Raw genomic sequence first — 12,105 nt, forward strand, 5'->3', positions numbered from 1 at the left:
GGTGCATGTTAGGAACAGCTCCAGTCAGAGAGGGGAACCCTAGGTGAAGGTCACAGCTGCTGAGTGAGACCCTTCTTCCAAATGTCCCACATTTTCAGACTATGGGACACAAAAACTTATCAGGGTTTGTAGACTCATAGAATAGTTTGGGTTGGAAGGGACCTTAAGGATCATCATGGTTCAGAGACATTGGGTGGGTGTTTGCCAGGGGCAGACAGGACCCCAGAATGGGCTGAGCTGGAGCCTCAGCTCCAAGAGAGAGTTTGGGCACCTCATTACAGCTGAGAGCAGCAGGAACTTGGCATGTGCCCAGCACCGAGGGCTAGTTTACTGTCTGAGTGCTTAAGAGGATTAATCAGCGGCACAGCAAGGTGCATGTGTAATCTGCTACGTGATTTGTTTGCCTGGATGTTCTCCCTGAGCGACAGCAGCACTGGGGAGGCTCATGGTCACCTGCAGCATCCCAGGCAGGACACAGCTGCAGTGGTGACTCCCTGCCCCGTGGGTGACTGCTGGGGCATGGGGCTCCACAATAAATGTGTCCAAGGATAAGTCTCAGCCTGAGGTCACAATATACAGTGCCACAACTCCCTGACTCACAGCCCTGAGTGTCTCAGCTCCAGCACTCACCGCCTGCAGCTTGACCTGAGCACACACCGACCTCTTCCTCACAGCTGCAAAGCTGCTGGCAAAGGTCTTTCTCAGGCAGTTGTTGCGGTGCAGAGCGGCCTGGGAATGTCCCTCCAGCCCTGCCACGGCTCGGCAGGGCAGCGGTGCCCGCGCCCGCGGCAGCACCAGCTCCCGCACCGCCGCTCTGTCGGGGAGAGAAGTGACATGGGGTGGTGGGACCACAGTGGACTGGGAGTCCTCAGCTTCCCAACCCCTTCTGTGCAACGCTCAACACCCCAAACTGGGATTGGTGCTGCTGCAGGGAACCCAGCTGTGGAGTGCAAAAGGATGTCAGGACAGCTCACATCCCTCCACTCCTCTCTGGTCCAGGCACTGAGGTGTTCACCACCATTAAATCTTCCCTGAGCATGAAGGTTTGCCCACTCCAGTCCCAGCTCATGGCAAGGTTATCCCCCAACCCACTCCCATGGACACAGGGATGACCACCAGTGCTGTGGCATCTCGCTGGTACTTACACTGTGGAGTGCTGCAGCACCTGGATGGCATTCTGGGCTGAGAGGTTGAACTTGGCTTTGCTGACCCAGCCCGTCAGGTCGTAGCGCACAGGGTCCATGCCCAGCTGGTGGGAGATCTCAAAGTGCAGTGCCTGCTCACACCTGCGCAGGGGGCTGTCCCCTGTGACAGCAACAGTACCCAAAATCACCCCAGAGAACAGCCCAGTGAGATGTGGAATTTGCTGCATTCCTTAAATTTCCAAGACCAAATGGTGATGCCAAAGGCTGCACAGCCAAGCTGAGCACAACTTACCATCCTGGCTGGGTCCCTTCGTGGCAAAGTAGGAGCAGAGACGGCTGAAGACAGTGCTGTCCCCTGAGCCTGGGATCAGCACCTCCTCGTCCAGGATCCACAGCAGCCCCCGGCGATCAGCCCCAGGGCTGCCAGGCAGGACCTGTGGCTGCCCAAGGAGAAGATGTTTGGTGCTGGGAAGGGGCAGGAGGGCCCCCAGCCCCAGCCACACCAGCCTGCTCTCTCCATCCTGCTCCCATCCCCAGAGCAGAGCCAGAACACCCTCCTGGCCTCCAACAGCTCTGGGCACCACCCTGAGCCCTCTGCAGTGACAGTGTCCCAGAGGAGCCCATCAACCTGCTCACAGCCAGGCTGGGAGGGGGGATGGAGTGAGTGCAGGGCTTGCCCAGGAAGAGTCTTTGTACTTTAAATAGTTAAAAAGGTTCTGTGCCCTCCCCTGCAACACCCCAGGCTGCTCTGGGACACACCACAGGATCCCACTCTGCCTCTAAAACCTGCTCTGGGCTGGAGGATGCAGAGCTCCCACTGTAGCCATGGGGACAGGGTACCTGGGAGCAGCTCAGGTCGATGACAGACAGTGTGGCCAGCGGAGAGCGCTCTGGAAGATCAAAAGACACCTCAACATTTTCCTGGAAAACAGCATTTAAAAGCTTGCTTCAGTCATGGTCTGGCACCTGGAAGCCAAGAGGAGCTCCACTGGCATGGAGGGGGAGGAAGGCAGGGATCCAGCACCAGGGGAGTGGAGCAGCCACCAGAGCCACCTCTGCTGTGATGTGGAGGCACAGCCCCATGGGCAGAGCAGCTGGGAACACCACACCTCATGGAATGCTGCTTTGGAGGTGTCAGACAAGCTCCATAAATCATGGGTATGGTAATAATTGATATCTTGTAATTGATACTAATTTCTTAGCAAGAGAGCACCAAGAAAGCAATCAATTATTTAATTTGCAGCTTGCAGTTGTTGTTTCCCTCCCTCAGCCAAGGGCTGCAGGGCTCACCCCTTCCCAACACCCCCAGCACCATGTCTGGGAGTAACAGGAACTCCCAAGGGGGGGCAGGGGGAGCACAGCTTGGTCTTCCTCATTCCTGAACCAAGGATGTTCAGCAAGAGCTGTGGCTTTAGTGTCTCTCCAAGGCAACACAGAGAGGTTCTACTGAGGGATCTGGGTCTGCAGGTGGAGCAGAAAGCAGCAGTGGGCACTCCATTCCTACCAAGGGCACAAGTCACCATCACCCCCTGTGTGACCAAGCACTGGGAGTGAAAAGACTCTCAGAGCAGTCCTGGGGCTCACAGAGACATATCTCTCATCATCCTTAGGCAGTGAGAGGAGCCTGCCCAGCCCTCCAGCACTTCCAGCTCTGGCTGCAACTCCATATTCATCACCAGTGAAGGGCACATCTATCCTCACTCAGCTCTAGTGATGTGTGAGTATTGAACCACGGGAATTCAAGCATTTTCCCAGGGCTGGAGGCGTTACAGTAACTCCTGCAAGCCTAATAATAAGTTCATCTCTGCTTGTAGGTTTCCCAGCAGCTTATTTTGGCAATAATTTATCATTTTCCTTTCTGTTCTCTATTATTCATCACCTAAGGAAAAAGTCAGCTGAGCCCACAGAAGGGCATGAAGCCTCCTGAGCTGGAGCAAGGATATCATAGAATACCAGAATGGTTTGGAAAGGATCTTAAAAATCATCTGGTTTCACCATGGGCAGGGACACCTCCCATGAAGATGTCAAGGAAGCCTAACATCTCTGGCACATCAGAAAGAGCCAAGAGGTTCCAGGACTGGGCAGGAGGGGAAGAGGAACCCAACTCAAGGCCACTGCTCCATTACAGACCCTTCATTTCTGCAACACCCCTCTCATTATAGCTACTGAGTTAGTCACACCACGGCAGGGCACAGGGATCTGTGGGGACAAAGGCAGCTCTGTCCCCAGGTGCTGGGAAGGTGCTCCCCAGGCCACTGCTCACCTCTTTCTACCCCTCCATCTCCAAAACACTGCTCCCAGCCCTTGTTCCTCACCTCTCTGTACCTCTCCAACTCCAAAACGAAGGTTTTCTCATAGAACAGAGCCTGCAGCCTCTCCTGCACGTAGTTGTGGCAGAGCTCTTCGAAGGTGGCCGCTCGCTCAGCCCTCTGGTGCCGCGGGTTGTGAAAGCCAGGGGTGTCCACCACAGAGATGGAGGCCATGGAGAGGTGCTGGGAGGAGAAGGACCTGGGAAAAAGAGCCAAACACACCAGTGGGATTTACCCATGGACAACAGAAATGGTGCCAGCAGTGCCAGGTCTCCGCACCAAGCTGACCATGCCACAGGAGGGCAGGACATGTGCCACCCCATGCAACACCTGGATGCACACACACTGCTGCTCCATGTCTCTCTCCAGAGAGAGACCCCAGTGAAGATTCCTCCTTAGCAGCCCCCAGACCCACAGTGCCTGGCAGCTCTGTACCTGTTGATCAGTGAGACGACTGCGGCAAAGAGCTCCTCGTAGAGCCCAGAGGCCATGCCCTCCACACACTCCACACCCGTCAGCTTTGGCCCTGGCACAGGGGGAGGGAAGAGCAGGCACAGATGTCATTGATTTCCACAGGAAGCTGAGCTGGTCCCTGGGATTCCCTGGATTGCTGGGCAAGAGGACCCACACAGCTCCACAGCATTTCTCCAGGGACAAACCCTGCACATTCCCCTCCTGCCTTCAGCTCCTCTCCTGCCTAACACATATTTGAGAAGTAAACCTGCCATGTCCAAGGCCAGTTCTGCAGGTTCTTGCTTTTATTGCAATGACTTGCAGTGGCCCAGCTGGAATTCTGCTGCTGAGGATCATAGAATCACCAAGGTTGGAAAAGACCTCCAAGATCATCAAGTCCAAACCTCAAGGAGTGTGGCAAGGCTGATCTGAAATCCAGGCAATATCTCCCCCTCCCACCACGCACATGCAGGATCTACTTCAATGAACTGCATCCATACATTAAGCTGAGGTTTCCTGCACTGCATCCATACATTAAGCTGAGGTTTATAGTGGCTCAGCAGCACCATCCCTCACTGTGTCCAGGTCTTCTTGCAAGATGTGGTGCACATAGCACAACACCAACTTCTGCCCCCATCCCAGTGTGTGAGTTTTCCCCCTTTTTCTAAGGAGAGTTCTCACAGTGTTTAAACCACATCATTTATCTGAACTCACCTTATCTTTGTATGTCCCTAAGCAGGGGGACATCACTGAGGGCAGTGATGTGATTAGTTAGTGATTTAATTAACATTAACACACCTCACTGCCTGAGAAGAACAGGGCACAGTTGCCTCTCCTTGCAGCACACGCTTCACCTGCTCCCAGAGCAGCTCCCTGTGATTCCATCTCCCCCAGAAATGAAGAAATCAGGGATGCAGCATCCCAGTACCTGCTGGGCTCTCCTCTGCCAGGGTTGGCCGGTGGCCCCGTGCTGTCACCTGTGCCAGGATCTGCTTCAGGTGGTGCTTGAAGACAGCAGTGGTGAACTCCTCCAGGTCACAGCCCAACACTTCAGCCGCACGACTCGCACTCTCAAACTTCATGAACTGCTTCCTGCCCACTGGGGAGGGGACAGGGAGGCATGGGGGGGTCAGGCAGGGCCAGCCCCAGCAAAGCCAAGTACCTCAGCACCTCCAGAAAGCATCCTGCCCACTCCCAAAGTCAAAATATTCAGGGCGAATCGAGGACCAGGTGGACCACACGACCTGCCCACGCTGCCTCCAGCCAGGCATCAGTAATGCTGTGTATTTCAAGAGCTTCACTGGAGCAAACCATCAGATGTGTTGATGGAGCTGATGGGATTACAAACCAATCCCTGGAAATCCAGGATCACCTTCCCCAGCCCCAGCAGTGTTTGCTGTCCTGTCAGCCCTGGAGCAGTGTTGGCACTGGCAGCAAACAGCTCCACATGTTATTTACATCCAGCAACAGCGATTCCAGCTCAGTGATTAAAATCAACAGAGAAGCAATCTGCAGGATTAATCCTTTTACAAATTCAGAATGGAAAGGTGCTGTGGAGGCAGACAACCAGCACGTGCTCAGGAACACAGGGGATGAGCAGAAACAGAAGCAGCCAAGCAAAGTCGCCCAGAGAACTCAGAGCAGCACTTCTGGGTGATGGATGAGGAGCCCAGGGGGGTCACAGCTAAGCTGGGCCCTTGAAACACAGCTGGTGGCTCATGGCAGGGGAGAGGGTTTGGGATGCAGAGCAGGAGGTGACTCCTGGTGGAGAGGATGCACAAAGCAGGGACTGAGGACTGGGAACTGCTTCACAGCACACCCACAAGAGTCATCCTCCACCTCTCCCTTCCCCTTTGATCCTTCCCCAGTATTTCCTTCTTCTGACTGAAGGACTTCAACATCAAGACCTGTGCTAGAGCAGGCAGAGGAATTGCCTCAACACTCCAGGCTTTGATTTGTTGTGTTTCCACTTGTTCTCATCTGAGCTGCCTGGACAGAGGCTGATTCCTGTCAGACACAAGATCTCTGTCTGCAGGGAGCAGAGGGGCTGGGGGGCACAGCCGTGCCAGCCAGGCTCACACAGCTTCCATCCCACACTGGTCACAGCAAGCAAGGGGCTCAGCTCATCCCTGGGGAGCCCCAGGCACCATTTCACACTTCATAAACTCTAACCAGCAGCAGCAGCATCACACAGCCCTCCTGGGTGTGATGTGACCATGGAAAACTCGCTGGCTTTAACACCTGAAGGGAATTACTTTGGTTCATGTAATATTTAAGAGAAGCAGGAGGAAAACACAGGGTCAGCACCAGCCTCACCTCTCTCACACACCCACATGTGCTGCCTGGGCACCATTGGGTTTGGGGTTTGCTTTCATTGGGAAGTGTGGAGAGCAGCAGGAACCCCAGAGGGACTGTCCCTATCCCCTTCCACCAGCGTTTGGAAGGGCTAAAACTCCCCTCCACCCGAGCAGCAGGCTCCAATCCCTTCCTGCTGTGTGCTTTTCCTCCATCCAAAGGGTTCTGCCCGCCGAGTTTGCCGCAGGATCACAGCACTGGTGCTGAGGAAGGTTTGGGGTTGACTCCCGACCCTAGCACACACCTGCGGCAGCACCTGGAGGGATTCAGTGACCTGCAGCCGCTGGAATCACAGTCACCTGGCTTCCAGGTGTGCAGTGGGAAGCCTGCAGGGAGCTACAATGCTTTACTTTTAGATCAGGCAGCCAAAGGGACAGCGGGAGAGCGAGCTGAGCTCAACCCCCGCGGCGCCTCAGCCCTCCCTCCCGCTTACGGGGGCAGCGAGCGAATGCAAACAGCGAATATTCCGCAGCCCACAAAGGCACTGAAGCACTTAGGTGAATGGGACCCGGGATGCCCCGCTGGCCTCCGGCTGCCAGGCTGCTTCTGGCACTAAAAGAGCCTCTCTGACACGTTTCAAAGGCAGCACGAAAGGCTGACACAGGGATGGAGCAGAGCAGCTTTTGAAATTCAGCCTTTTTTTTCTCCCTGTTTTTCTAGCTCAAATGTGTTTCCCACTCTCAGCCAAGGAGAGGTGATGCTGTTCCCTCCTGGTTTAGTCCTGCACGAGCTGCATGCGTGAGGAGAAAAGGGAGAAAGGTGCCTTTCACCCTCGCCGGAGCCCGTTTGACACGGGATGGAGACGGTGGAGGCTGCTGGTGCCGCTCCTCAAAGCCCCTGAAAAGCCAACGCTGAGGTTCCCCGCGGCGAGATTTCAAGGAGAGAGGGTTTAGAATACACAACATCAAAGGGCATGAAAGGGGAAGGGAAGAGATGGCTATCGGGAGACAGGTTTAACCACATTAAAAGAGTCGCCGCCTCCACTGAGACTTTTGCTCCATCCGGCTTTGATCCATTTTTTATCCATATTTCCTTTCATTTCTCCCCTTTTGTTGACACACGATGAGGGAATCAATACCAGCGTGAGCGACTCTGAGACATGCTCTGGTTGTTAATCCCACACCCGAGTCTGCCGGGGAGCTGCAGCCCTGCCTGGACCTGCTCTTCCCATTCCTGTTCGTGCTGCGTGTTGGATACAGCACACAATTCCCTCCCAGACTGACTTGCAGGGGGCTCAGGACAGAATGTGCAGCAAGTTTGAACAAAGCAGCTCAGCTCCCCCAACACAGCATCCATCCCTCCACCTGCTCTTGAGCTGGGCACTCCCAAAACAAGACACATCTCCAAAATCTCTCCTGAAAACCCACGAGCCAGAAGGAATTTTATTTCTTTTGGCCAAGACCCTTCTCACACACACCAGCCCGAGACCACCCCAGGGTCATCTTTAGAAGCTGGAAGGGCATTAGGAGATGGAGATGGGAAAAGATAACACCAGAGAGGAGAAAAGAACTTGCTGTAAGTGACAAAAACAACCATCCTTTTAAAATAATTAATAAATGATTAATGGCATAAATTACCATAAGATGTGTTATGACAAGTTGCAGAGGCATTTATAGATGTCTGGGGCTTAGTTTATAGCAGCCTTTATGCAGCCCTCATAAATTGCAGTGTGTAAATCAATGTTGCTGCCTCTAAAATGGGTTAGAGCACATCCTAAAATAATTTATAAGGGACAAGGCAATTCCTATTCTCCCGTATTAACAAAGTCTTTATAAATACAATCTTCATCCAGACTCAGCCTGTTATAACTCAGTTACTGTGGTAGGCACTCAAGAGGTGATAAAATTAGTGCTACCTGAAGTTGTCCCTTTGTGGTGTCATTGGGAACAATGTGCCAACGAACGAGTGACCCATTAGGGTCCTTCCCAAGGAGCTGGCACAAGGCAACACCCTGCAGCCACTGTCCTGGCTGTGTGTGGCCAGAGATCTACTTCAGAAGCTCTCACAGGGCAGGACACCAGCAGCACATCACTCAGCTCCTCCATGGGTGATGATGAGCTCAGAGCCATCACAAATGGAACAGCCTTGGGATGAACATCATCCCCACACACCTCCCCATGCCCCATGTGCCCACACACCAAATGCTACCAGGATGCACTTCCTTGCCCCACCTCCAACCCCTGGCACAGTGATGAGGTGTAAGACAAGGAGAGGCAGGAGCTCTCTTACCTTTGCAGGCACCAGCAACTCCTAGGTGGTAAATTCCTGCCAGGATGCGCCAGACAGCCACCTGCTCCTCCGTGGTGATTCCCAGAGTGCCCATGGCAGCTCGGAGCTGGGCAAAGGCTGCTGAGGCTCTCTGCTTCTCCTCAGGCTGCAGGAGGGGAGAGATGGGGGGAAACATCACTGCCTCTGCCTGAGCATCGTAGGGGCTGGGCACAGGGGGTACCCGACAAACAGTGTGGAAAATATCAGGCCAGGGGGGGAAAAGGCAATGAGGGACCCTCAGAACATTTTGGACAGCAGTGGGAGAAGCCCCTGACAGGTTCCTTGAGACCCTGGTGTTAGGAGCAAGCCTGGATATGTCTGCTGCCATACAGCTACACATAATTCCCACTTCAGGTGCATCTCACCTTGGCAAGGACCAGTGGGAAAACCCTCCATGCTGGGATGGGGAACCTACAGGAACTGGGGGCTGTGAAAGGAGGATAAAACCCCTTCTCTGAACCCAAACCTGCTGCATCAGCAAAGAAAGGACCTCACTGTGCCCTCCTCAGAGCTGCTGCAGCAGCAGCTCATTCCTCTGGCTGCTGGACCAGTGCAGGAGCTTCTAATGAAGATGGAATACGGGATTCATCAATAGATGATGTAACTGCAAATTGCTGCAATTCATCCTAGAGCTTTGGCTCGTGGACAATCTGCCTGGGCTCTGCAAATGGCTCAGCCTAATGAGGGGCTGGTGCTGGGAATCAGCTGCAGAGCTTTTCACCCCTAAAAATTACAGTCTGGGCTCCCCAAAGGATGCACCTGCCCCCAGGAGCTGCTGCTGCAGGGGAACATCAGACCAGACCCAGAGCAGCAGGATCTATCCCAGGGGTGGATGGAGTGTGTTAGAAATCCAGTCAGTCCTGATAGCTCCTCTGCTCCCTTGGGCTGTCAGAGAGGTGTTGGGAGCTGTTTGGGCAGACCCTTCCTCACACCCTGCTGTTTGCTTCTTCCCTCCATATGCCTAGTACAGTGGCACAATCCTGAGGTGCTCAGCAACCACAGAGCCCAAAGTGTCCTCTGATCAGTGTGACAAACGGTGTGCTGCAAGATCCCACTGCAGGTGGACACAAGGCTCCAGCATTTCTCTCTCCCTACCTTTGTGAATGGCTTGATCCCAAAGGAATTGCTCTCAGCCACCTGGTGCAGGTGCAGCATCGTCCTGGGAGCAGTTAGAAAATGAGAGTCAATCTCCCTTCCTGCCTGCCCCCAGCACCCCCAATCCCTGCCTTCCTCCTGGATGGGAGCTGGATGACACAGGACACCACGGTGCTGCCCCACACAGAGGGAAGGAGAACCCCTGGGCAGGGGGTACCTGCCAGCTGGGCAGCCAGGGTGGCAGTGGAGCCACTGGTGCCACAGGAGTCTCACACCCACCTGTCTGCCACATCCAGCCCTGCCAGCATCAGGGGGAAGATGTTGAAGTTGCTCTCTCCATCAGGCTGCTGGGTGACACGGGCTCTCTCCAGCAGCAAGGTCTGGGGAGGGAACAGAGCACATGGCCTTTGAGAAGAGCCCTGATGGAGATATAAGCCCTGAGAGGCCTCTGCTCCAGGCAGTATGTGAGGTGCTGCTAATGAAACACTGAATTATACATTTCTTCATAAACATTTCATCCCAGCACTGCTCCAAGCTCACTGCCAGGGAGAGGGATAGGCTGGGGGTCACCACCACACTGCTGGCAGAGCTCCTGCTCAGGTGCCATCTGGGCACCTCTGGTCCAGAAGGAGCAGGGAGTGGACCAGGGAGCAGAATATCACTCCTTGTGCCCAGCCTGGCCAGCAAGGGCAGCACAGGGAAGGTTCATCCCCATCCCAAGGACCTCCAGTTTCAGCCCAGCCCTCCCACCTCCCCAGGTGACAGGTACCTGGAGGTGAGCAGCAGTGATCTGGCCAGTGGCACTGAAATCCAGTGACAGGACCATGGAGAAGCGTGTGGAGCTGCTGCTGTGTCTGGTGGTCACTGCCCCAAAGGCTCCCAGCACCGTGTACATCGCCTGGATCTTCTCCACTGCAAAACCAGCACCAGAGCCCTCTGAGCCCCCTGCATCACTGCAGGAGGCTTCTCCTCCTGGATCACCTCATCTGCTCCTCCCCAGGGGTCTGTCCCAGCTCTTGGGGAACTGGCCAGGCATGAAGTCAGCATCCCACACCACAGGAGCACATGGACATTGATGGGAAGGGACAGTGCCAGCCTGTCCACACCTCCACCCTGCCCCAGGCCATTGGTCAACCCTTTGCAAGAGCACAGTGTACTCAGACACCTCTGAAACCCAACCCTGCCCTCTAAAGCCACTGACTGCTGAGCAGAGTTTCCTCCCACGTCACCAGTAACCTGATCGGGTGGGAAAGTGCTGGCCCAAGCACAGGAGTGATTCGAGTAATTCCCTCCTGGAACTCACGCTGGTGTTTATCAAAAGAGCAAATCTGTTGGGTCTGGGACAGGGACAGTGGCACTCACAGCCACACCAGCCACTCAGGAGCCACCCCAAGGGGCATGAAACAGACTGGGAAAGGGGCAAACAGAGGCCATCAAATGGAAACAGCATCACCTGCAAGTTTGTGTGCCCCCCAGTCTGCACAGTCCCCACGTGCTGCCTCTGCCCAGTGCCCAGCACCATCACTGTGGGGGCTCCCAGCACCCCCAGCCACATACCTGAGACCCTGCCATCCACGCTGCCTGCTGTGCCCACCAGATACTCCAGAGCACTCTGGCAGCAACTGGTCCTCCCGGCCCCTCTGCGCCCCAGGGGGATGATGGCCTGGTCCTGCCGCTGCATCAGCAGGTTCCTGTAGGCTCTGTGTGCCAGTGAGCAGATGTGTGGGGGCATGCTGTCCTGCTTCCCCTTGGGAGCCTGTGGGAGAGCACATGCCAGAACCCTGAAGATGTTCACACTCAGGAAAATGGTGCAGAACACCCCCAAGATCCCCAGAGAACCCAGCCAGCCTCACCAGCACCAGACAGAGGGTTGGGGACCAACCTGGGGAACCTGTGTTAGGACCCACTCCAACATGCCCATGAGCAAAGGCTCTGCCAGGCATGACCACCCCATGGGCCCAATTCCCCCAGTCATATTCCTTCTCCAGCCCTGGCATCCCCAAACTGGTGCAATCACAGTAACACAGCAATTTTCACCTGGACAGCAGGAAAATTTAAGTTCTAGGAGTGGTGCCCAGCCCCAGGTGTCCTCAGAGCATCCCCAGCACTTAGTGTCTTCAGAACATTCTCCTCCCCAAGCATCCTCAGTACTGAGTGTCCTCAGAGCATCCCTGGCCCTCAGTACCTTCAGAGCATCCCCAGTGCTCAATGTCCTTAGAGCACCCCTGGCCGTAAGTGCCCCCAGAGTATCTCCTGCCTTGGACATCACTAGTCCTGACTGTCCTCAGGGCATCCCCTGCCCTGAGCATCCCCAGCCCCGAGTGTCCCCCGAGCATCCCCTGCCCTGAGCATCCTGCACCCCAAGCTTCCCTGGTCTCGACTGTCCTCAGAGCATCCCCTGCCCCGACTCTCCTGTCCCGAGCATCCCTGGTCCCGACTGTCCTCAGAACATCCCCTGCCCTGAGCATCCCCAACCCCGA

At 55.1% G+C, this 12,105-nt stretch overlaps 1 protein-coding gene across 1 annotated transcript in view; it reads right to left on the reverse strand.

Moving 5' to 3' along the window:
- MYO18B (myosin XVIIIB) overlaps nucleotides 1-12,105 on the reverse strand; it is a gene marked incomplete at its 3' end in the record, with an annotated part of 24,292 nt that overhangs the window by 8,387 nt on the left and 3,800 nt on the right. Inside the window, exons 7-18 of the mRNA XM_009082922.1 lie at nucleotides 11,183-11,381; nucleotides 10,395-10,537; nucleotides 9,905-10,005; nucleotides 9,626-9,689; nucleotides 8,492-8,636; nucleotides 4,836-5,006; nucleotides 3,890-3,980; nucleotides 3,461-3,653; nucleotides 1,986-2,066; nucleotides 1,438-1,579; nucleotides 1,146-1,305; nucleotides 631-814 (exon numbers count right to left, since the gene is read on the reverse strand). Of these exons, the coding sequence (XP_009081170.1) occupies nucleotides 631-814; nucleotides 1,146-1,305; nucleotides 1,438-1,579; nucleotides 1,986-2,066; nucleotides 3,461-3,653; nucleotides 3,890-3,980; nucleotides 4,836-5,006; nucleotides 8,492-8,636; nucleotides 9,626-9,689; nucleotides 9,905-10,005; nucleotides 10,395-10,537; nucleotides 11,183-11,381 (1,674 nt within the window). The remainder of the gene's footprint in view (nucleotides 1-630; nucleotides 815-1,145; nucleotides 1,306-1,437; nucleotides 1,580-1,985; nucleotides 2,067-3,460; nucleotides 3,654-3,889; nucleotides 3,981-4,835; nucleotides 5,007-8,491; nucleotides 8,637-9,625; nucleotides 9,690-9,904; nucleotides 10,006-10,394; nucleotides 10,538-11,182; nucleotides 11,382-12,105) is intronic.

This window comes from Acanthisitta chloris, unplaced genomic scaffold (assembly GCF_000695815.1).
Source record: "Acanthisitta chloris isolate BGI_N310 unplaced genomic scaffold, ASM69581v1 scaffold9509, whole genome shotgun sequence".
NCBI lineage: Eukaryota > Metazoa > Chordata > Aves > Passeriformes > Acanthisittidae > Acanthisitta > Acanthisitta chloris.